Source organism: Drosophila teissieri, chromosome 3L (assembly GCF_016746235.2).
Source record: "Drosophila teissieri strain GT53w chromosome 3L, Prin_Dtei_1.1, whole genome shotgun sequence".
In the NCBI taxonomy this organism is placed as follows: domain Eukaryota; kingdom Metazoa; phylum Arthropoda; class Insecta; order Diptera; family Drosophilidae; genus Drosophila; species Drosophila teissieri.
The window spans coordinates 14,501,692-14,524,234 of record NC_053031.1 but is presented as its reverse complement, the minus strand read 5'-3'; the positions used below and the strand labels follow the sequence as shown (position 1 = coordinate 14,524,234).

General features: G+C 39.9%; 2 protein-coding genes and 1 long non-coding RNA gene across 3 annotated transcripts in view; 1 reads left to right on the top strand and 2 right to left on the bottom strand.

Moving 5' to 3' along the window:
- The window catches only part of LOC122616737 (frizzled), a 92,835-nt gene that overhangs the window by 19,262 nt on the left and 51,030 nt on the right, over window positions 1–22,543 (bottom strand). The gene's annotated exons all lie outside the window — the stretch shown is intronic.
- Window positions 5,573–6,604, top strand: LOC122616741. Its single transcript, XR_006325919.1, has 3 exons — window positions 5,573–5,676; window positions 5,869–6,144; window positions 6,474–6,604. It is a non-coding gene; the product is annotated as an uncharacterized LOC122616741 (long non-coding RNA).
- LOC122616739 (histidine-rich glycoprotein) lies at window positions 20,394–20,927 on the bottom strand. Its single transcript, XM_043792297.1, has one exon. The coding sequence runs from the start codon at window positions 20,824–20,826 to the stop codon at window positions 20,542–20,544; it is 285 nt and encodes a 94-aa protein (XP_043648232.1). The 5' UTR covers window positions 20,827–20,927; the 3' UTR covers window positions 20,394–20,541.

Sequence of the window (22,543 nt, the reverse complement as noted above, 5' to 3'; positions counted from 1 at the left end):
TGACGTGGCTTCTGTTCTACTCTAATTTTTATGCATGACAAGGCCCACAAAAGTCTTTTGACCAAAATGTTTGGCGCTCTTCAGGCCCCCTCCCCCCATGTCCCCCCATGTCCTTGGTCATCGGCGTTTTGCGTCTCCAGCTTTCCAGGTTTTGTTGAATTTTTCATGCGTTGCTCTTTGCCGACCGCCCACTTTTGGGGCGGAAAAGTTTCCATTAAAATTTGATTAAAAATAAATTATTGGTTATTAAAAATGATTAGTTTTGGCCAGAACTTGCTCCGTTGGGAAAATGGTTGAGGGCATGAGTTGGGGAGTTGGCGCTCCTTCAAATTCAGACAGAAGCAATAATGAAACTGTTAATGTGCTTGCAAAATTAATGAAGCGCTGCGGAAGTTGGCAGCAAGTTGAGCACGATAAGCGAGGGCCGATTGATGCCATTGCCATCCAGGGGAAGATAATCCACAGCCAGCCCGGAGTCCTTTGGTAATTCAACAAAGGACCTCTGGGAGGGTGGGCATAATTGAAAATTATTTGGACCCTAATGTTGTGGACAAGAAAGGTCGGCTTAATTATGCATAACTTTAAAGTTTGATTAAAAGATATCTGCTTTTTACGGCAAGAATTTTCAGAGTATTACCGGGTAATCTCAAGAAAACATTGTTGGGAAATTAATAAAAATCTAACATTAAGTTAACTTGTTTACTAGAATACTTTTGTAACTTGAGTTCTTTTTAAGGATATCTAAATGATTTTATTTTCATATAGCATTAATACTTTTTAAATACTTTTATTCCAATGACAATGAAAACCTCGTTTATCTTTATATAACACTTTAACGACCTCGAGCTAAGTGACAATTGCAAAATGCAGTTAATCAGCGAGCTTTTCCCGCTGTCAGGTGGGCCGGTTACCTTTTGACAGGTTGACAGGTGGGCCAAAGTGAGCGTATAACTGTTACGGCTCCCTGACCACTTCGCCATCTTGGCCACGTCAGAAGCCAAACTCAAAAGCCAGCGCCGAATTGCACTTGAAATGGCCGCGTCAAAATGTCGCTCACAAAAATGGGAGGGAGATGGCTAGAGCGGGATAGCAGCATCCCGGCGAACGAGTAAGCGGGACAGGTGATGGACAACTGCAGATGCAGATGAAAAGATGGCAGTCCTGCAGATAAAGATACTAGGTTCTATCACTGAGGAAAACGTGGGTATACCAAGTGATTTTAAGGATTACAACCATAAAATAGATGAATAAAGACGGATTATTTTCAAGTTACTTTGATTTGAGTACAAAAATGTGGTTCAATTTATGCTTTATCGCAGGATGGGAAGTTTTGATTTCAGTGCAGCTGGCTAGGGGAAAAATGGCTTAGCAGATCGGAACGGAGAAAACAAATGGAGTAAGCCAAGCCTGGGATTGGGCAATTTTTCACACACCGAAAAAAGAGAAGAAAACACGAAATCTGGAAAATAAGGAAAGCGGCGAAACTTTGTACGCGTGCGTTGTACAACGATTTGTTATCTCGGCATTTGTATCTAAGCAGTTAACGGTACTGAGACACTCAGACACAGCCACGCACCCAACAACAAGTTGTTTTAGCAGTTTTTGCAAGTGCTGCCAAAACATATTGGGGTAGAAAAAAACACTTTGCCAAAAAGGCAAAACGATGTCATGCACATATTTCTTGAACTGCAGTGGAAAACTTATCTAAATTTGCAAATCAACTGCGTTGCGAAGCAGCCGACAGATGACTTCCCGACTGTACACCGAACCGGATCTTGAAAGGGGGTCCTTCGGATGGTCCTGCCATATCGTAACCCTACACATGTTTAACATGCACCGTATCAGTGTGAAAGGGAGGCAATCGTGGGGCCCTCAACTCTCATGCATCTGGCCATTAAAAATGATTTATATGCGGCAGCGCAAAAAATGAATCGTATGAATCGTATGCATACTCGTATATGTATATCCAGTATTCATAAGCCGAGTTTAGTTTGTGCTGCTGCTTTATTGATGTTAATTTATGTATGTTTCACTTGGCTTTCTTGCCACGCATGTCTTTGCCGCTCTCGAGAGCTGCAAAGTTGATTTACAGCTGCAGTTTGGGTTGGGTTGAGGTTGGGATTGGACTCGGATACCGATTCATATTCGTATTCGTAATGGGTTGGGTTAGTCCCGGGTCTGCGGACACTAGACTAGAGTCCACAGTCTAGGTGGGTAGTCGCTTAATTGGTTGCCACCTAGCCATCTAGCCACATGTTGCGCCATGTGTGCCATGAAGTTTCGATTTCAGTTTGGCCCGGTAATGCGAAACGCACTTTCGAAACCACAAAAACAAATGCAACAAAATATTTATGATTTATTTGAATAGACGTCTTAATGGACGGCTTTGTTTGGGCCATAAATAGCCTATTTATAAAGTTGTGTGAATTATTTTCCATAATTTGGCTGAGCAACTGCATCTATTGTTAATGGTTTTTAACTTAATGTTTTACTAATGGCGTTACTATGACGTTGTGTCTTAGAATAAATATATTTTGGGCTAGAATATGACATTCTACTACATAAATTATCATTATTGATTCTAAATTTTGCAGTTCCTTCTAATAAATGGCTCCAATTATACTATACATTCTAATGAATTTACAAATTTAACACAAGTAGATGCTATCCGCTTGGCAGGGCAACACAAATAAAGTTCTGAATCGGTAAGCGATCCCATCAGGCAATTTGTGTGTGTCCGAAGCCAATTCAATATGACTAATGGAGCGCCAAGATCATTTCAGATCTCTTCGGATCACCAAATTCAGCTCACACACAGAGTGGCCTTTTATTTCACATACACAATCGTTTCGGTGGTGCCAGTGCTTATCTTTTATGTAAATTTATGAACCAGTCTGGGACCACTCAAAAAAGTTGACTGGCCATAATTATGATTTCTTCAAGTGCGCACAAGCAACCAACTAAACATACTGCCCGTATATACGCGTCAATATAGTGTTGCATATACTTTTTGTGGATATATATTTTACACAAGTCATGGCAAGATGTCTATTGACAGCCCAGCCACACAGAGACACTTGACGGGCAGCTCGAGTGGCTTTTTGAGAAACCAGTCTCGAGTGCGTTAGAATACCAGCTCAAGTGGGCAGTGGAGGATTGGCGAGAATCAGGGGAATGCCTGCCACAGGAGGGACATGACCACGGATCGGGACAGGAGGAGCTCTGGTCTTGTGCTGGGCTGCCATCGGGAGATATTCCCATTGGCAAGCGCCGTACTTCAGATGCCGACAGTCCGCAAATGGAACTGAAACTCAAACCGAGACCGAGACCGAGATTGATATTCCTCAGAAGCCGAGGATGATACAAACACTCGGAGAAAATAATGGTAATAAAAAACAAATCATTAAACATATATGTACGAGTATATGAATATATGTATATCTGATGATTGCCTCTTCTTGGTATTAGACATCCATCTCCTTTTCTTCAATGCTATCAATAAGCTACTGTTTTCCATACCACTACTTATAGGTATGCCATTTCTCACAGTGAAGTACACACCTAACCGGTTTCGTTTACAAGAAGATCCCCTCATGCCCCTAAATATCTATGATTACATTTATATAGTTATAGTAGTATAGTAGCAGGCCCAGCGGCTGTGCAACAAAATCAAAGTAAAATTAACTTTATGGCATAATTGTAGGGGAAGCAAAGTGAGCTTCTGCCTTCCCAATTGCACTTTAAACTAATTCATAAATCCGACCGAAGTCGAGACCTCAAGAGCAGGCCTAATTGCCACCATTTGTGGTCCCATGTGCCATGTGCGATGTCAAGTGAGTGCCGGCTGAGAGGAACTCGAGTGCAAATCGATGTTGGTAATCTAGCCAGTAAATATATATGCATGCATAAATATTTAGTGCCCTCCACTGGCAGAGTTTGCGCTGTGTTTGTGTGTGTTTATCGTGTCTAATTATGGCAAATTAGCCGGAGCAGTGCCATAAATCAATGCGGGTCTCCTGGGAGGAGTAGCCCTACTCACTCGTTCGGGTCAATCAACAGACAACTGATGGAATCTACATACCTGGAATGAAAAGAATGTGGGAAACATGGAGTTAGTATTTGCCCAAAACACATAGTTTTCAGTTTGTCTATATTATTAAGTTAAGTTTAAAGTTTATTTCGAGTGTGTTAATTTTCCATCTCTATATCACAATCTTTTTATTGAAATGCCCATTCTTCATGGTCACAGAAAAAGCACCCAGTCCGTTGGGGGGTTAAGCCGTGTAAGTTGGACAGTTGGACAGTGGGGGTTAAAGTTGGGGAGAACAACGAAAAATGCAGCGAGCCAAATTTGCTTGACATTTACAACTGGCCCCAAGTTGGCCAACTCGCATTGGGTATTTACTGCCTGATGTACTCGTACTCAGTGGACTCGCCGGTGAGGAGCTGTGCCATTTTAAGTGTTTATAGGTATTTATTTTTATTGTTTTTATGCTTAACGATTTTTTAAGTGGAGTGCAGAAGGCACGTGAAACAGCAGCCGAACGAGACTTGTATGCAAAGTGCTCTGGACTCCACTTTTCCCCCAGCTTCTCAACCAAACAGTGTTCGCTTGAATTGTTGTACTTTTTGCTTTGTATTTTCTGGCCTTGTTGGTCATTGGTTGGCATTTTCTGTGGCTCTTCTTGGTCGAGTTAACAAGGCGCAACAAGAAGGCGGCATAGTTAAAGCCGTGGCCCAAAGTCGCCAAGTCCCCAAAGCCGGGGGGCAATTTAAATGACCAAAACCAGAACCAAAACTGAAAAGAATACGGCGCATTCCTTGGCGGCCAGCAGATTTATGTGTCCTTTGTTCTGGCGATTACAATGCTCTCGCGTAGCCGCAACAAATTTTCCCTTTCAATCGGCGCACCATCGCCCCGGCAATATTTCAATTAATTCGTGGAAAATGCGCTTACAAAGAAATATCATTAATGGGCCTTTTGTCGGGATTCTGCAGACTGGTGGGATTGGGAAATTAATGAGCTTCGATATCGTCCTAGATTCTTGTAACAATAAGCCCAAAGCCCTTCTTTAATCATTTGAACAAATGCTTAAAAGATTTAAATGTTGCATAAATAAGGCTTCAATAATTAATTTTCTGGATAAAAAAATCAGATGTAAAAATCATGCTGACGCACATTAGCAATTTTCCTCACATTAAACACTTTCAATTCGATGTCATCTTGTCTGTGGCCCTCAACCCTCACCTTTTATTCAACATTTTGTGTTTTCAACATGACCAAGGCATTTTAATTAATTGACGCATTCTCACTTTTTATTATTTCATGATTCATCTTAATTTATGAGAGCCAAAAGAGCAACAGCGACGCCAAAGAATTGTAAATTATGCAAGTAAAGTTGCCATCCAGGTGAAGCCCTCAGCTCTCAGCCCTCAGACTTTGCAGCTTAACTTTTATTTCCACCCAGAAGTGGCGAAAAAGTGACAGAAAAAGAACGTGAAAAGAAAATTATTTAATTATGTGTATAAAGTTCCACTTGTCATCCTGTCTGCCCTGTCAGAGGCGTCGTGCTGTAATTTGACATTCGAAATTAATTATAGCCGAAAAAAAGGCGAAGCACCAAACCTGTTTCTGAGGTTAAAGGTTGGCAAATTTTCAGTGCAATAAGGAAAATGGTACGAAATTAAATTTCCCCATTAAACCGACTGATAATCTGCAAATAAAGACGAGGGTAGACTTTTCTTTTACCCTGACCTGACCTGAGCAGAGCGGAGCGGTCCAACTGATGACCCCTTGTTAACGCACTAATCTAGCAGATTTATATTTTATTTCTCTTTTTGCCTGGCTGCCATACTTTCTACTTTCAGCTGGGGACAGTGGACACAAAAGCTTACGGAATAATAATGGAGGACTGCAGATACATATCCCATGTCAACATTAATTAGGGTCCGGTATTATTCGCATCTAATGCCGTGCCACATTGTCCAGGGTCCAGATAAACATATGACTCCAAAACAGGTCACTTTGGGGACAGAGCAATTAAGATGTTTAGCGTTCGGAATATTTTTCGTAAATGGAAGGAGACAAAGGGTTTTGTTATGCCAATCAACTAGGAGGAATTTGTTTTGACAGCCTTTTTTTTGGTAATTATATGTTAAGTATGCCTTTTCTTTTTTGGTAATTATCTGTTAAGTATGCCTTTTCTAAATTTCTTGCCATTAATTGCTTACGCAAACTTTGGCGGAAGATTTCTGGGCCTTTGGAATAGTTTAGGAACAATAATATTTGTACTAAACCAAGCTTTAAACTCACTTCTGCTTCTTAATTGACTTGATTACTTAACCTAGCGAGTTGTATGTTAAGACACACTTTGCTCGTCTTAAGCAAATTAAAGCGCAGTACCTCGTTAGTCCCAAAAGTAAACAGCTTAATAATAATAATGAAAAGACAATTTTTGCTCATTCCACATCAGTCTCCATCCCATTCTTGCACAGCCATTCATAATTTAAGCCGATTTAAAAAGTGGCGCCAGTTAAGTCGACCGTGGGCGTTCAGACGACACAGGAGTGGGCGTGGCACTGGCTTGCATCACGGCTCACAAACACAATAGAGAAAAGATAAGGCGCTTTAGATGCGACAGCTTTTTTGCCCAACTGGACAGATGAAGATATGTATACACACGAAGAAAATATACCAATTACATTTATGTTCAAGTTGTATCATATATTATTTTATTTTATATTTTCTTTTAAATATAGTCGGCAATTTTCTGCAAAAGTTCTTGAAGTGTAATAAACTTGTTGAAATTATTAGATGAGTTTTTCAAAGTGAATATTTTTTCCTTTAAGTGCTTTATCAAAAACGGGCCAGAATATGCTGGAGTCATTTTATCCGCTTATTACATTTGAATGAATGTTTTCACATCAACGTGAAATCTGTTTTCCTTTTGTAAGTTCCTTTTCGAAGGAGGGAAAAGTCAAGTGATTAGGCAGAGAAGGAAGTTGGCCGCGCTTTAGTGTGATTTCCCGATTTCCCGATTTCCCATACCCAGATGGTCCCGTTCCCAGGATGGAAGATACGGGAACTTTTTGTTCACACATCGCCGAGATCGGAGGAGGAGAAATGGGAGGGGCTTTCTGGAAGCACTCGGCAGTCGGCTAAGTAACCATAAATAATGCCCAGAGCAACAATCGAAGCTGAACCAGCTGAAACTAACCCAGACAATGGCAAAGCTTTTTTGGCCATTACCGTTGGATGTCTCTTGTTTTTTTTGTTTGTTCCCACTTCCCTGGTACTTTTCGCTGTTTGATATATGGCAAGGCATTGATTTTGCCTATATAAGAATATGCGATATAATGTCCAATTAAATTCTAAAAAAAAAAACGAGAAACAAGAAGCCAACATCGATGGCAGTTAGGACTACCAAACTGGGTCTCCTCATAAATTTATACAATTTTATGCCTCCTCCACTCTCGCGTTCTGTCTGTTTTATTTATTTTATTGTATAAAAAAGGCGCTCGCTCGACTTCTGCATAAAACTTTTCGCCTCTTTGGCTTTATGGCTTCTCGGTTGTTGCTGCTTCTTTATTTTTGTATACCCCCCCCCAAATCAGCTGCCTCTTTCCATGTACGTATATAGTATACCAATCGTCGAGGCTGAGGGCATAAATCTTGACTTAAGGCGCCATAGATCATTACACGGCTGCAACTAAATCGTATGGGAGACCTGGACCTTGGAGCACCCAAAAGTGTGGGGAACTGGGGTAGATAATGCCCTCTGTGCACTGAAGCGGATTATTAAATATTAAACTTTATTTGAACCGTCCTTTGACAAAAGGTCAAATGTGACAACGACCGGCCAGAAGTGGACGGTTTTCATGGTTGATTTTCAAAGGCAATTTGGAACTGACACGTGTTTTAATAAGCTGAAAACTTTGGGGATGGCAGGGATTTTAGATGCTTGATATTTGTAACAGATATAAGTTGATTTTGAGCTTAAATTTTGGGTAATGTAATGTATTTCATGTTGAGTTGGGTGTAAGCAACTTTCGTATGATTATAAATTAAAAGATTCCTTGCAAACCCCACTTTTTCCAGGCTCAATAAACTTTTCTAATTTGCGTATTCATATAGTACGTAGATCATAGGACACACAAAAATCGTGTAAGCTTGTCAGGAAACTGTCCCCACCCACTACACACAATCTACCGTCTCTTTCTCAGCGACGTTGCTGTCTCTTTTTTGTATATTTCGTTCACCTCGGGCCAACTCAAATATTCACCGTCGTCTGCAACTACATCGAGGCAATTAAAAAGTTCTGCACAAGTTTAATCAACAAATTTCCCACACACTTCCATGAAAACTAAGTGAAAAAGCGCGTGCGTGGCCTTTCCCTCTTCACGGTTCTCATGTTCCTGCATTTCATTTCACACATGGGCAATTTCGAGAGAGCAAAAGTTTAACAAGTTGATTGGCAAATTCAGGGGCGGAGGATATTGCTTAGCAACTTTGTGGCATGCTCCAAATGCTCCCAGCATGGCCAACAAATTTACAATTCGTCAAAAGCCAATGTGAGCGGCAAAGAAAAATGGCAGGAAATTAGCTTGAACTGAAGGCCTTTACAGTTGCAGAAAAAAAATTATATTCAAGAAGAATTTGTATATTCATTTGCTCTCTAATTTTGGCGTGCAATTTCTTAACTTTAATGTTGCTAATTTATATATTCGAAATAGTAAGAATTCATAAAATTTTATCAACCAATTCAGGAGCTGTTGGTTGCAATTTTTTACTGTCTACTTTATGCAAGAAGCTGAGGCGCAGAGAAAAATGCTGCAAATTAATTTGCATTGGGCGCATGCGCAACTTGTCTGCAAAATCTGAATGTCGAGTGTTGCAGTTGCATGATACGCCGAGAAAAGAAGTAAAAGGGAGGGCCTCTGTGCCCCATCTCACTCCCGCAAGACCCCAAGATTTCCCAGTTGGCTTCCTCATTTGCCTGATGCTGTTGTAACATTTTAATTATGCCTGGCCGTTAGTTGTTGCTGTAGATTCTGTTGCACTCCGTCTCGGGAGTGGTTCTACCTCTTTCTGCCGCCTCCCTGCCGTCTCTTTCTTTCGAGATGGAAGAGCCTCGTAAATTGCAGGCGCAAATAAATTTGTTTGAAATATGCTAGAGGAGTTTCAGGCGAGGGTTCCGCGCGCTGTTCTCTCAGCCAAATGAGAAGTTTAATAGCTTGTATCTTGTTTCTTGGTGTTCGGTAGTCTTTAAGATTACAGTTATCGAGAAATCGAGGGACGGAAGCACTATTAGTGATCACAAATTTTATAAGAGGTGCTCTAATTTATTTTATAAGGAATAATATAAACCTAAATGGGTAAGTATTAAACCTAATCAACATTTTTGTAGTAACATAAAATAGATACTTTGTTGGGGCTACTTACTACATAGCCCTTATTTATTTCTATGAAAAGCTAGCCAGTTGACAGCGAAATATTTGTGTGCCATAAAATAATTAGTTTTGTTAAACTTTGATTAAAGTTTGCACCATCCCCGCGCCTTTTCCCTGCCACCTTTTGGAAGTTCTGCAACTAAGTAACTGCCTTTCCCACAACGTTTTTCCGCTGACTTTTTAAACTATTCCCACAAATTCCACCATCCCCCTGGCCGGGAAAAACACTGTGCCGCTCGGAAAAGTCGCAGTTTCCACAGGCATCGCTGGATCCCTGGATCTTGGCCATGATGATGGGATGCTTTTTGCCAGGGGCGTGGGGGTGTTAATGCCAAATGCAGTGGCACCCGCAACTGAGCCGCTCGTTGGCCAGGTTGGCCAGGTTGGCTGGCAGCTTTTGCCATTGGCGTTGTATTTGCTGCAGCTGCAGGCCACTCTGCCAACGGCTGAAAGAGTTGGACAAAACAGGGGTGGGGTGGGGGGTGTTGAAGAGGGGCCTAGAGTCCCCGGGCCAGGCCAAAACCGCTTGTCAATCGTGTGGCACGTTTCGCTGCTGCTGGCTGGCTGCTCAATAGAATTGCAGCATTATTTCTGCATCTCCCCTCTCCAGGCACGTTTTCTATTTTTTTTTTGTTTTTGCCGTTTTCCTTCTCTCTGTTTTTTAAGCCTTTTCCGCACAGAGTTCAAGATCGCTGTGGGCCGATAATGTCGCCCGATTCTTCGTGGTTTCTTCGCTAACAAGTCTCCGACTTGTTGCCGTTGTTGTTTCATTAAAAATGATTGATTGCCAATTAATTGAACTTTGCCGATATGTTAATTAACAAGCAATCGAATGCATTCAACTGCTTTTGCTCAATTTTCGTTCATGATTTATTAATAAACTTTGATTAAATCACAATACACACTCATCGTCATTATTTACTCAATGCAGTGCAACATATTTGCACGGATTTCATTTTTCTGTTTATTATTCTGTTTTGATTATGAGCGCAGTTTTTTCTCTTTTGACTTTCCTTAAAAAAATATTTTTGTACGTATTTTGAACGTATTTATTCAATTGAAAAGAATTGATTTGTTAATTACTTCAATTTAAGCTTAAAATCAACAGAAAGGCATATTTATATTTAATAATTTAAAGTCGTTATGGGATCTTAAGTGAATAGTTTCCTCGTTTTGATTTTATTCATGTTTTCATTCCATTGCAGCTAAGAACACACCTAAATGCAGCCACTTCTTTCCGCACTTTTAATTAAAACAGTTCACCCGTCCGATAAAATAAACTATTTTATTCCCCACATCAAAGCATCTTAGGTATGTTTGTATATATCACACAAGCAAAGACCGCGTTTCGTATGAATTTCGTATGCAGTTTCCCCAGCAAATGCTCTTCTTCTTGCTGCCAAAAACTTAAACATTTTTATGTGTGCCGAAAACTTTTCGGTAAAACTAAAAGTGCAAAAAATATTTTCACACGCGATAAACAAAGCGCTGGCGATGAAGAGGACGCCGGGGTGGCAGAGCAAACAGCGCTGAGGTAAACCGGGCAAAATATCACTAGAGCAGCAGCAGAAAATAAGGAGAGTATCAGGCAGCACAGTACACTGCGAAAAAATAGGGGGGGAGGATGACTAGAAGGAACAAATTGAATCTGTTTCTTTGCGTTTCTCATAAAGATTATCTGACATATTTAGGGCGCCCTCTAAAGTTACGAAATGCTTCATTAGTTAGAAAACTCTTCTACAAACTAGATTTCCTTTTCTATTTAAAATTTTTTTTTTTTTTGAATAAGTACTAAAAAGGAAGTTTCCTTGTTTTTACACATACTAAATTTGGATCATTTTGTATCCTATTGTATTTTATGTATGATAGGTATTTAAGAATGGTATGGTGCAGCTGTAGATTGGCAACCAATTTGTTAAGCGGCTATTTTCTTTCAGTGCAGGTAAAGCAGCGGAGTTTGGTTTACCTGAAGTGAACCTCAGACAAACATGTCGAAGTGTCCGACCGACAACAAAAGCAACAGCAACCAAAGCAACAACAACAACAACAAGGCGACACTGACAACAAATTGTGTCATGTCATGTAAGAGAGGTTTTTTTATAGTGCAGAAAGTTGGCTTTTATGTATAGATTTTGCTTAAGCGCGCGGCATTTCTTATGTCTTTTCACACTTTCCCGGCCCCAAGGCATTTTACAGTGAAGGGGGGAGGGTCTGGGAAAAGGTGTGAGGGGGGGAGTGCTTAAAAAGAGCAAAAGAACGAAAAAGCCAACACAAAACGCAAAAACAACAAAGAGGTGTAAGCGAACACCTTTAAGTGGTTAACTGTATGAGTTACTTAGACACTTTTCTAGGTTGGTTATACTTGGGTGTAACTAAATTTCTAAGATGCCAACATCCAACAAAGGTGTGTGTGAGTTTTTGTGGGTTGTGCGGGGCTTCGACTTGGAAATATGATATTATCTTTGGGTCGGACCCGAGACTCGGAAAATGTGGTCATAAGGTTAAGTTGCGATTGGAAAAGTGGGCTAATGGGATGGAAACTGAACGAGAACTGAAACTAAAGCTTCGTATTTATTCGAAGTATACAAAATTCTCGCGTTTTTTCCATTTCTTTCTAGGACCTTCCTAGAATGCATCTATTTTGATACTGTTTTCGTAATAATTTGAGACTTCATTGAATGTTCAAGGGGCATCAGCAGAGCTCATCAACCATATACACTTCCCAAATAATTTTCCCGGCCTGTCAGAACAGATATTTTTCAATCTACATCACGAAACTTCAAACGAACAATGAAGACTTCTCAGAGCTGCTATACTGTATGTGTATGCAAATTGTGGCCCGAAACCAAATTAGTGGCAACGAGCTAATGAACAAAAAGCACTTCAACTTCAAAGACACATCACAGACCATCTGCCATTCATCATCATCTTTCAGTTTCCAGAGCTGTCCATCCGCGATCATTTCCATTTCGAATGTTCTGAGTTCCATGCATGAACTCTACGCGTTCAGTATTTCCTCATTTGCCCCTAAACAATTTCTAAGAAAAGCCGAGACGACGGCGGCATATCAAAAAGGGCAGACCAGACTAACCTGGCTCCTCCCATCCCCCCATCCCCCACCACTCCAAAGTTTTGCTCTCATTTGTTAATGTGGCATAAATTGTATTTTGCATGGTCTGATGAGGATGGCAAATAGTTGGATGGATGGAAAGATGAATGAACGGCGGTTGTGTCATCGCTTGTCTGGGATTCATTAGAAAACAGTGGGCGTCCCAAACCACAGTCATTAGTTTAAGATGTTCTCAGTGTGAATTAGTGATAATTCTTAATTAGCAATTGAAATTTCAAATGTATGTTAGATAATCCTTATAAAATTGAGTCAGTTTCTAGAAAGTGCATTTGCTTATATAGATCTTCCGCTCTTTCTCTCATTTCCTTTATAAAGCCCACTGTCCATCACGTTTGCTTTGATCTTTCTTAAAAGACAGCAACTTTTGCATCTCATTCGAATCAAAATTTATGATCAGCCACTAGGGAAAAAGTGCAAGTGAAAACAAAAACGAAAACGAGCAGAGATCGGTGGTGAGATCGTACATTCCGATTGAACGGAAGCCCCAAGCACTCGAGTAATCAGTAGGCAGTTAACACAACACGCCAATTAATTGAAAACAAATTGCCCATTAACTTGGCCAAAAAACAAACGAAAAGTAAAACGATAGTCAAGTGAGAAACGAGCGTGCGATCGGTAAACGAAACCAAAATCACTTGGCGATCGCTTCGATTACAGACCTGGTCATACTATATATAGAGTTTATAGAGGGAATGAGATTGGAGAGGGGGGGATGTTATGAGTGGCACAAGATCGCTTGATCAAAAATCGGACCAACATCAAACAGACGGCCGCTTCAATGGCTTGATTAATGTGCCCCACATCAATCAGAGTGTACTGGGACTGAATAAAAAATGGCGGGGGGTCAGGGGATTTTCCTTCTACATAAATACACAAATCTTTTTCTGAGGCGGCGCCGCACAAACAGTTGAACAGTTGAAAAGAGACGGATATAGGCTGGTTAAGAGGGAGAAGGAGACAGCCATTGGAACACCCACACAATGTTGCTTGGGTCGAAAAAGAGCCAAAGGCTTTGTCAAAATAAATGAACAACATAAATCGGGTAACACCACAACAAACCACAAGAAACTTCAAAGTTTTGTTTAAAGGAAGTCTCCTTCGCTTTGGTTTCTTCTGTACCAAAGTGACGACTGATCGAGTCAGCAACAGCACTAAAAAAATAGAAAAAATAGCAAAGAAACCTACGAAACCTAAGAAAACAATGCAAAGACAAAGCCTTCGAGCCACGGAGTTGCTTAACTTAAAGATCACGATTTTCCACAGTCGCTCGAACATTTGCCAAAATGAGCAAAAAGCTTAAGCCACGGCAACAACAAATCACGTTTGTGATCTTGACTTTAGACATCAGAGAGTTGGGCCAGAAAAGAGCACAGTGCATAGGAAAAACGAAATTAAAAAAATAAAATAAGGCTAAGCGAAACTGAACCGGCAAATAAAGCCAAAGAAAAGTCATTTAAATGGCCTGTGGGCATAAAGCCAAAGCTGGAGTCTCCTTATTTCCAGAAACCTATACAAACAAATCCCCAGAGAAACATTTGTTGGTCGTGCAAGAAATGATCAGGGGTGGTGGCAAAATCGGGCTTAAAAGGGTTACTACTCTTGGAAAAAGTTCATTAGGGCGTTCGTAAAAAGGTAGGAATAACTACTTTAGATCTAAGTAAAATCTTTGAAAATGTATATTGCTTAAGATATAATTAATGATATTATTAGACGTACATAAGTCTAGAATCCCCTTTTTGGAATCTCCACCTCTGGATTTAGGCCTAGACAAGTTCTACTTGTTTGGACTGCTTTTGTCTTCTTCACCTCCCTCTGGTTTTTTTGGCTTGTTTGTTGGTTGCTACTCTGGTTGTTTGTGTGGCAGTGTTCTGGCTTTGGGTTTGGGGAGACTCGGCTACACATGCAAAGTGTTGTTTGTGCTGTTTCCTATTGGTCGAAGTTGTCGTTGTTGGTTGTAGGTTGCTGGTTGTTGTAGTTGCTGATTGCCGGTTGTTGTAGTTTGTTGACTGTTGGAGCGATTTGAGCTACATGACAATGAGATATTGGGAACACTGCTCGCACAATGGCAATGAGTTCATTTGGGCTTTTTTGCTTTTGTCTCTAAATTTTAAGGTAAGTCTGGATTCCATGAACTTTTCAGTTCCGTTCAGCTTTGTAAGTCTTCTTGCTGCCTTCCATCAATCGCTAATATTCAGCAATTGTCTGCTGGATTATTGCCCTTTCGGATTCGTGCTCAAAATCATAATCAGCATTTGGTATTCAATTGAGTAACGCCACTCGCCTTAATTAGAGACTGGGTCTATGGGGAGTTCCTCTTCCTGCTAAGCGAAGAGCAAAAGGAAAATAATTTTCCAAACAAATGGCAAATAATCAAATGAAATGCCCATCCCTCCAGCTGCCAACCGAAGGAGGAAAATGGCATCTCATCAATTTTCCACATGTGATTTATTAACTAATTTGCCACAACCGCATTTAAATACACTTTTCACATAGGCACGTACCGCATACAGAAATGAAGGCAGGCTGCCAGCTGAAAGAGTCAGAAGAAACGGTGATGGCACGTGGAAATTCATTAGACAAAAATGCCTTTCATTTTCTTATTTTTCACATTATTAGCAAAGCGTTGAGCAGGGAAAATGAGGCGGGTATTCGAGGCTCTTGAGAAATATGCGAAAATCATGAGCCGCAGGTAAGGGCAATGAAAAATGTGTGGGCATTAATTATTAGGCTCGAAGCTCTCAGGGAAATGCACCCGATTCGAGTTAATGAATCTGGGTGTTGCGTACTGTAAGCCAATGATGTATTTTCCAAGGGTATGAACTTTTTTTCACTGGCACTAACAGTACGTACAATTTTCCCTGTGAAAACTGACAAAAAATAAACAAAGTTCGTTCATTGTTAAATACTTAAATGGTAGTTATACAATTAAAACAAAAGAAACAAAAATTGAAGAAACTCTTTACAAAAGAAAAGGTATTTTAGTATAAGGTTTTTCATTTAACTATTGTATATTTCTAACAATAATGCGTTGACTGGCATTTCACTTGCGTCTCTGGAAATACAATTTTCATGCCCATTAACATCGATATGTGAATTTTTTTTTGTTTTTCCCGCACTTTTCCCCTCCCCTTGCCCGAGTTCCGCCCACATTGGCTAATTTTATTTTTATGACTTTTATGCGCTCCGCTCTGGCGTTTTACAGTTTTCCCTCGTTTCCTCGCAGATTTCCTTTTGTTTTTGGCCAGACTTCACTTGCATGATTTATGGGGGGATTTCTTTGCATTTTTTTTGCCCTCTGTCTGCAGTTTCCCTACCCTTTGATCCCCTCAGCACCCAATGCTGTGCATTTGGCGTTAAAAATATTGCCAACTTGCCATAAATTTTATTGTATTTTGACAAGTAATAAAAATGCAAGCCACAAGCCGAAAAATATGGAAAAATAAATAAAAACGCATGCAAGAAAATGCATTTCGAGGGAGATAAGAAAATATAATGTGCTGGATGGGGAAAACTGAATAATGGATGGAGGGTTCTGGAGGCTAAGAGATAACCCATTTTGTGGCTAATTTGCATTTTATATGCCAGACGGGTTCGTTGGGCTTTCGAAAGATTTTGACAAATCCCCATTTATGTAATTCGTCTTCGTATTGGTTTTGTTGAAAGATTTATTAGCTGGCGTAGGATAAAATATTTTTTGTTTAGGCACGTCTTTATTCAAAGCAAATTAGCATCATAAATTTGGTTTCTTGTCATTACCATTTGAAGTTATCACTCAATCAATTTTATTGAGACTCTAACCGTATAAAGACAATAAAAAGTTAAGCCTAAGTTAAATCTAAAGATTCAACTTGGTTACTTTGTGCTTAGTGTTTGTGAATTCGTATTTGTATTTTCATGGTTTCGTTTGGTCAAAAGTGGGACTTAAATAGTCAGGCTTTGACTTTTAACGATTTCCCGCCGAGATCTTTAGTTTAATGGTATTTTCAGCTGCAGGCTAACGATTTTTTGTGGCAGGTTCTCTTTATGACACGAAGTATTTAGAGTGGTATAGATCGAAGAAGAATATATTTTGTTTTTATGTAGTAAACTATAAATATGAGAGCCTCAAGAGAAGTTTTACCGTTTAATACTTGAGCCTAACCGGCATGAAGTCATGACTTATGGGCACTTCATCATTTCGCAAATGGCTCTCTTCCAATTAAAAGCCACAAAATCCATTAGCTTGTTTATATAAATAAACTTCCCATATCACCTCTTACATAATCGACCATCTATTTTCATGGCACACAAACACCGAAGCCTGCGAAAAGTTTTTCAATTTTCCTGGACAAAATCGTATAAAAACAAATCTGAACGCTGCATGTAATTATCATAAAGCGGAATCTTGCAGCGCCTATACGATGTCCATAACTTGCCGGTCAACTTGGTGTCTACTTGAGGGGGTGTCGATGGGGGGGAGGGGGATGGCGTTTTCCTCCTGATTTTCCCCATTTGCCGGCAACATAACGATGTAACTTTCAATTTGCGTAATTTTCAAAGTGTCTGCGATGAAGAAGCGTGGCCAACTGATCCCTCACCTAATGACTTCTGCCGTGTGAGTCTATGAGAAATGTTTGCCCAAAAGCCCAAGTGCCGAAAAAAAAACAAAAGAGGCGCTGTCTAGGGGGTGTGGTCCCCCATGTCCGTGAGAGCGTGTCTGTGTGTAAGTGTGCTGAGGTGCACGCTTGTCATAAAATGCCGCTTATTATGTTGGCTATTAATTTTTACAGCCTGGACGCGACGGTTGGGATTGGGATCCAATGGACTGTGGCCGAGTCCGTTTTGGTTCGGTCTGGCTTGGGGGTCTATGACAAAGTATTAGAGATGGTTTCTAAGAAATTTGGATTACTGGAATTTAAGAACTTGAAGCTTTTGTATCAAAGACTATTTTCAATAGGTTATTAAGTTGACTATGTTCTAATCAAGGTATATAGGTCTTTGTTAATAACTACTAAAATATATTTATAAGCACTTAGATAGTTTACAGCTTCTGTTTGAGCCAGTGATAATCTTTTGAGTAACTTTTTTATATACCTTTATACCAAAGATCACGCTACCATCGCTAGGAACAGAAAGGGGCCTAAAAGGCTCCAAAGAGGAAGGAAAATTGTTGTTGGCGCTCCATGGCAATTTATGACAAGCAGGCGAAATGGCCAACGCTCTTTCATTCTTGGCCTTCCGAGGTCTTGGCCATGGCTCCCATATCGCGGCTTCTATCGCAGATGTACAAATTTATTTTTGCGTTTTCCCAGGGGCGGGGGTTTCAAGAGGATATGGCTGAGGAACCGGGGTCCAGCCCATCATTAGTACTAACAAGCGACATTACGCGGCCTTAGTTTGGGACTAGTTTTTCGGAATGCGTACTCGATATGGAATGGCTTTGTCTTCGGTTCGGGTATGTTTATTTAATGAGAAGTTTTGTTGGGGAATTTTTATAGCACCGCGCGGAAGGAGGCCATAACCCCGTTGTCCCACCGTACTTATCGTATTTTGGACTTTCCATGGGTTTATTAAATTATTAGAAGTAATCCTGCGAACTGAATTCCTGAAATTGCCTTTGATTGTTATGAAAATGGGCTTATGATTACACGATGGGCTGTGAGTGCGGTAATGGGTTTATTCTCCCGATTTGATTGCTCTCTATGCGTGGCGTTCTTTGGGGCTCCGCGTTATTGGCTTGTACTTTAGTTGAGTAAACTCATTAATGGGCCATCAGACCATCAGGCCGAATTGGTGATCAGTGTATGAACATTTCATTACTTACACTCTGCATAATTCTAGTTTATGGCGTGGAACTGCCTTAAGTACATACCTGAAAGAAGAGGAAATTGGGAAATTAGTGCTCTGATTATCCAAGAGATGTCTGCTGGTGTGTGCTTTATTAATTGGGGGTTCATATAGTGTAAGACAGGAGAGACAGACTTCTGAACTTAGATCATATTCATAATAAAGTCTCAATCAATAATAATCTAAACTCACTAAGCTTATTCCGAAATACAGCCGAGTAATTGTCATTGTGACTCAATGCTTTCACACATTTTTCACTTTTATCGTGATGTGCAATGTTTTTCCTCTTGCATAATCACTGAAAGTTTCTGACGGATGCCCAAGCAACTCCTATTTCTATTGTTTTCTCTCATCTTTCCACTCACTTGTTTGTTTTTTTGTACTGGTAGAGCCAACACTTGGCCAACTAGGTAAAGTGAACATTTTAATTACGAAAAAAGCGAGGCAACTTTGACTTGACTTCTTTTCCTCACCCACTTGCCGTTGTTTTTCCAACATTTTCAACTTTTGCGCCAAACTAGAGACGACTTGCCATATAATTAAATCCAAATAACAATTAAGATATACGAAGTTGCCAGCCAGCTCCATTTGAGGCTGAAGTATGGATCAGGCTAGGCCTCGGCCATAATTTAAGTTTTTTAATTAAAAGCAAGCCACGCGGTTTGAGGTATGATTTTTCCGAGCGCAACATTTATGAATTGAGACGTTAATTGTCATCTAGTCATTTTAAGGGGGAGGGGCACTTTACTCGCATGCCTATCAATTTTCGAGCTGTCCCATGAAATTGTCAAAAATTCGTTGATAGCCAGACCCCGAAAACGTCCATATTTAATTGACAGTCTTGGACCGAAAACCTGAAGAGAGTGCTCGAGTGTCACTTACTGCTACCAATTCCATTAGCGCGACATGTCAATGAAAGATCTACAGTGTACGCCAATTTATCCTACAAATAAAGCTGAGTATCAGCCTTAGCTAAAGATTTTTATTCAATTTTATAATATTTCAATAATATTATAAATTTTGTAATATTAAGTTAATTTGCTTATAGTTGTGAAACAGGATCTTTTAAAACAGTTTTAGATTAGTAAAAATAAATAACTGAAATCGCATTTTTTTTCTGTTTTTTCTTCAGTTTGTAATTTATGTGTAGGGTATTTTACAAGCACTTAATCATTTTCCCTAGTTTTCCTGTTTTTTCAGTTTTTACCTTTGGGGCGTTTCGGCGTCGCTCGCTTGACTTAATGGCAACATGTTTTACAACATTATTAGACAGGCCAAAATGGAAGCGGTTTTTTCGGCTTTCTGGTCGACAACTGGCAAATTTTAATTACCAATATTTTCCAGGTGTCGATACCCATACGACCCACGCCGGGGGCAGCATTTTACATTTTATGACAGGCCATAACCCACAGACAAATAAATGCGGGTATTGAGAGACCCACTTTATATGGTAGCTGCTGTCTAATTAGCGTTTTGTGACAACCGCAGAAAAATATAAAAACACTTCGAAATGGATTTGTAATTGGCCAACAGTTTGTTTGACCCACCCGAAGCGAATTTAAGCCATACTAAAATTATATTTAATTTCATTTGTATTTATCGGCTTACCAAATTGTTTTCGTGGGCGGTATTGTTTCGTGTTTGTGGTCGCAATTAATCTTCTTATTGGCTTAGAATTTCTTGAATTATTGGGTTCTAAAATTTTTCTTGATTCCTTTGGCCTTTGGCTTGAAATTAGCTTTGTATGTATTGGAGAATCGTTTAATAATGTTTTGCGGAATTCTTTGTGTCATGTCAATCAAGATAAGATTAGTTCTTATTTTAAACTTTATCGCATCGACATTTGTTAGCAAAGTGCGCAGTACAGATTTTTTTGGTGTGCAGAAGGCACTTACATTTATAATAAAATGCTTACATGAATTATAAATTATAAATATTTTAGTTAGATGTCTTAAAACGACACAACTCGGAAAAATAAAAGCCTTGGTTTAAGTTTAAGGTAGTGGTTTTAATGTTTTTTTTTTGGTTTTTGTTTTTTAGTACGCGTTATATAATAAATTAAATTCGTTTATAACTATTTTCACCATTTCCCCGCCGGATGACTGCGGTCTCCAAACCCTTCCTTCAGGATTGCCCTAGCAATGGTGATGATGGTGTCCATGGTGAGGACCATGATGATGGTCAAAGTGGCCTCCGTGGTGGTGATGATGGTGATCGAAGTGGGGCGGCGGTGGTGGGGGTCCGTAGTGGTGGTGGTGGTGCGGCGGAGGTGGAGGTCCGTGGTGGTGCATTGGGGGTCCGTGGTGGTGATGGTGGTGCACCGGAGGCGGTGGTGGATGGTGGTGGTGATGATGTCCACCTCCACCCAAATTCAGGCCTAGGTGGATTCCGAACAGGCGATCGTGATGCGGCGGCGACATTTTTAAGTTGTTTATTAAATCCTTTTGATACTTTTCAAACTGATATATTCCTTGCGAGAACTGCTCCCTCGGTGCTTGTTGAATGCGAACTGACTTCCCATCCGCAGATATGACCAATTTATATACAGTATCCACTTGAACAGCTTGACAATTCAGATAGGATTGTTTTGCGCGGGTTTATCTTATCGAAAGGGGTGTGTATTCGACTGACTCACTGGGGATTCACTTCGATTCTATGGCTAATGCTCAATAGGGCTATAAAGATAGCAATATTTTTGCGCAATCATGGAGCGAGAATTACTCATTCAACTAATTCATAAGTTTTAAGTGCTTTTCTGTTCTCCATTGTGAACGAATGTAATGACAGTTAAAGCAAATATAAGAAAAACCAACGTATTTCGCAGACATAATAACAATTTGACATTGCAATAAAATATTGGAGATGCAAGCAGATGATGACTGAAAAACAAAAACCTAAAAGGCAAAAAAAACTGTAAGACGCCGCCAACAATAATTTTCGCCTTGTTTGCCAGACGAAGTCCCAAACAAAAAATAAGAAAATACAGTACGAAAGAAGAAAAGCGAGGAAAACCAAAAAGACACTAAAGATACCCATCCAATCGCAGAGAAAGTGCGAGCAGGAAGGCAACAACCAGAAAGCTTTTGCATGAAGATTGGCATGGGTGGAGGTGATTGTATATTCCCCCTTTCGACAACTTCAATAAAAAAAAGCACAGAAAGAAACAAACTCTTGTTATCATTTCTGCTTATCAATACTTGTTTATTAATGTGGTCTTCTTGTCAGTGTAGTGAGTATGACTTATTTATTAAGTGCATGTTTAATGGTGATTCCCTGTAAACTAATTCAGATAAGCACGTCAACTTTTTATAATGTTTCTGAATCGAAGTATTTCTTTTCAAACTATACATATGAATACGTATTATTCTCTTTCGCATTTACATATATTAGCTCTCATACGGATGAGATGATTTTGCAAATAAACAAATTTCTTCTCAGTGCACCACACAACTCCACATGAAGCGACTTCAGTGCGTGACAATAACTTTTGCCTTTGAGCCGCCTTAATGGCACGGGAAGGATGACTTTTGGGGGTGTTGGAATTAAGGGATGAGGGGCCGTGGGCTTTGGGCTGTGGGCTGTGGACTGCGGACTCTGATAAACTGCGTTAGAAGTTATAAAGCGATTAGAGAGTGTCTGGAGTGCGTCATGGGAGAAAGAGCGGGGTACACCGACGGGGAGGGAGAGGGAAACAACTTTATGCTGTATCAATTTAATGCTTATTTAAAGTGCGACCAGAGCTTTTGTCCTCCTGCAGTTCGGGGAGCAAAGACGATATGGGAAATGAGTGTATAAAAAAAGCAGCTGGAAAGTGGGGGAAAGCAAGTGGAAGGGGGCAATGCAGGTAATACATAAATTTGATTTTATGGAGTTGCTTTTCAAAGAACTTCTGCAAAAGTTTGATAATACATTTTATTAGCTTTGTAAAGAAATCTTTTCGTGGGAGATAAGGCAAGCTTGCAGGAAAATGGGGGAAAAGGATATTTGAGAAAGTTTTAGAAAAAAACTTGAAAGTTTATTAAAATAATTGTAACAATAAATTGAATTTATTGGCCACTTGTTATGGAATCATAATAAATAGTCATTTTAAAAGAACCTTAAAAAGTTTAAGAGATTTTAAATAATTCAAAAGGAATT

Excerpts from the sequence above, each read along its gene's own strand:
- LOC122616739 (XM_043792297.1), bottom strand. The coding sequence starts at position 20,826 with ATGTCGCCGCCGCATCACGATCGCCTGTTCGGAATCCACCTAGGCCTG.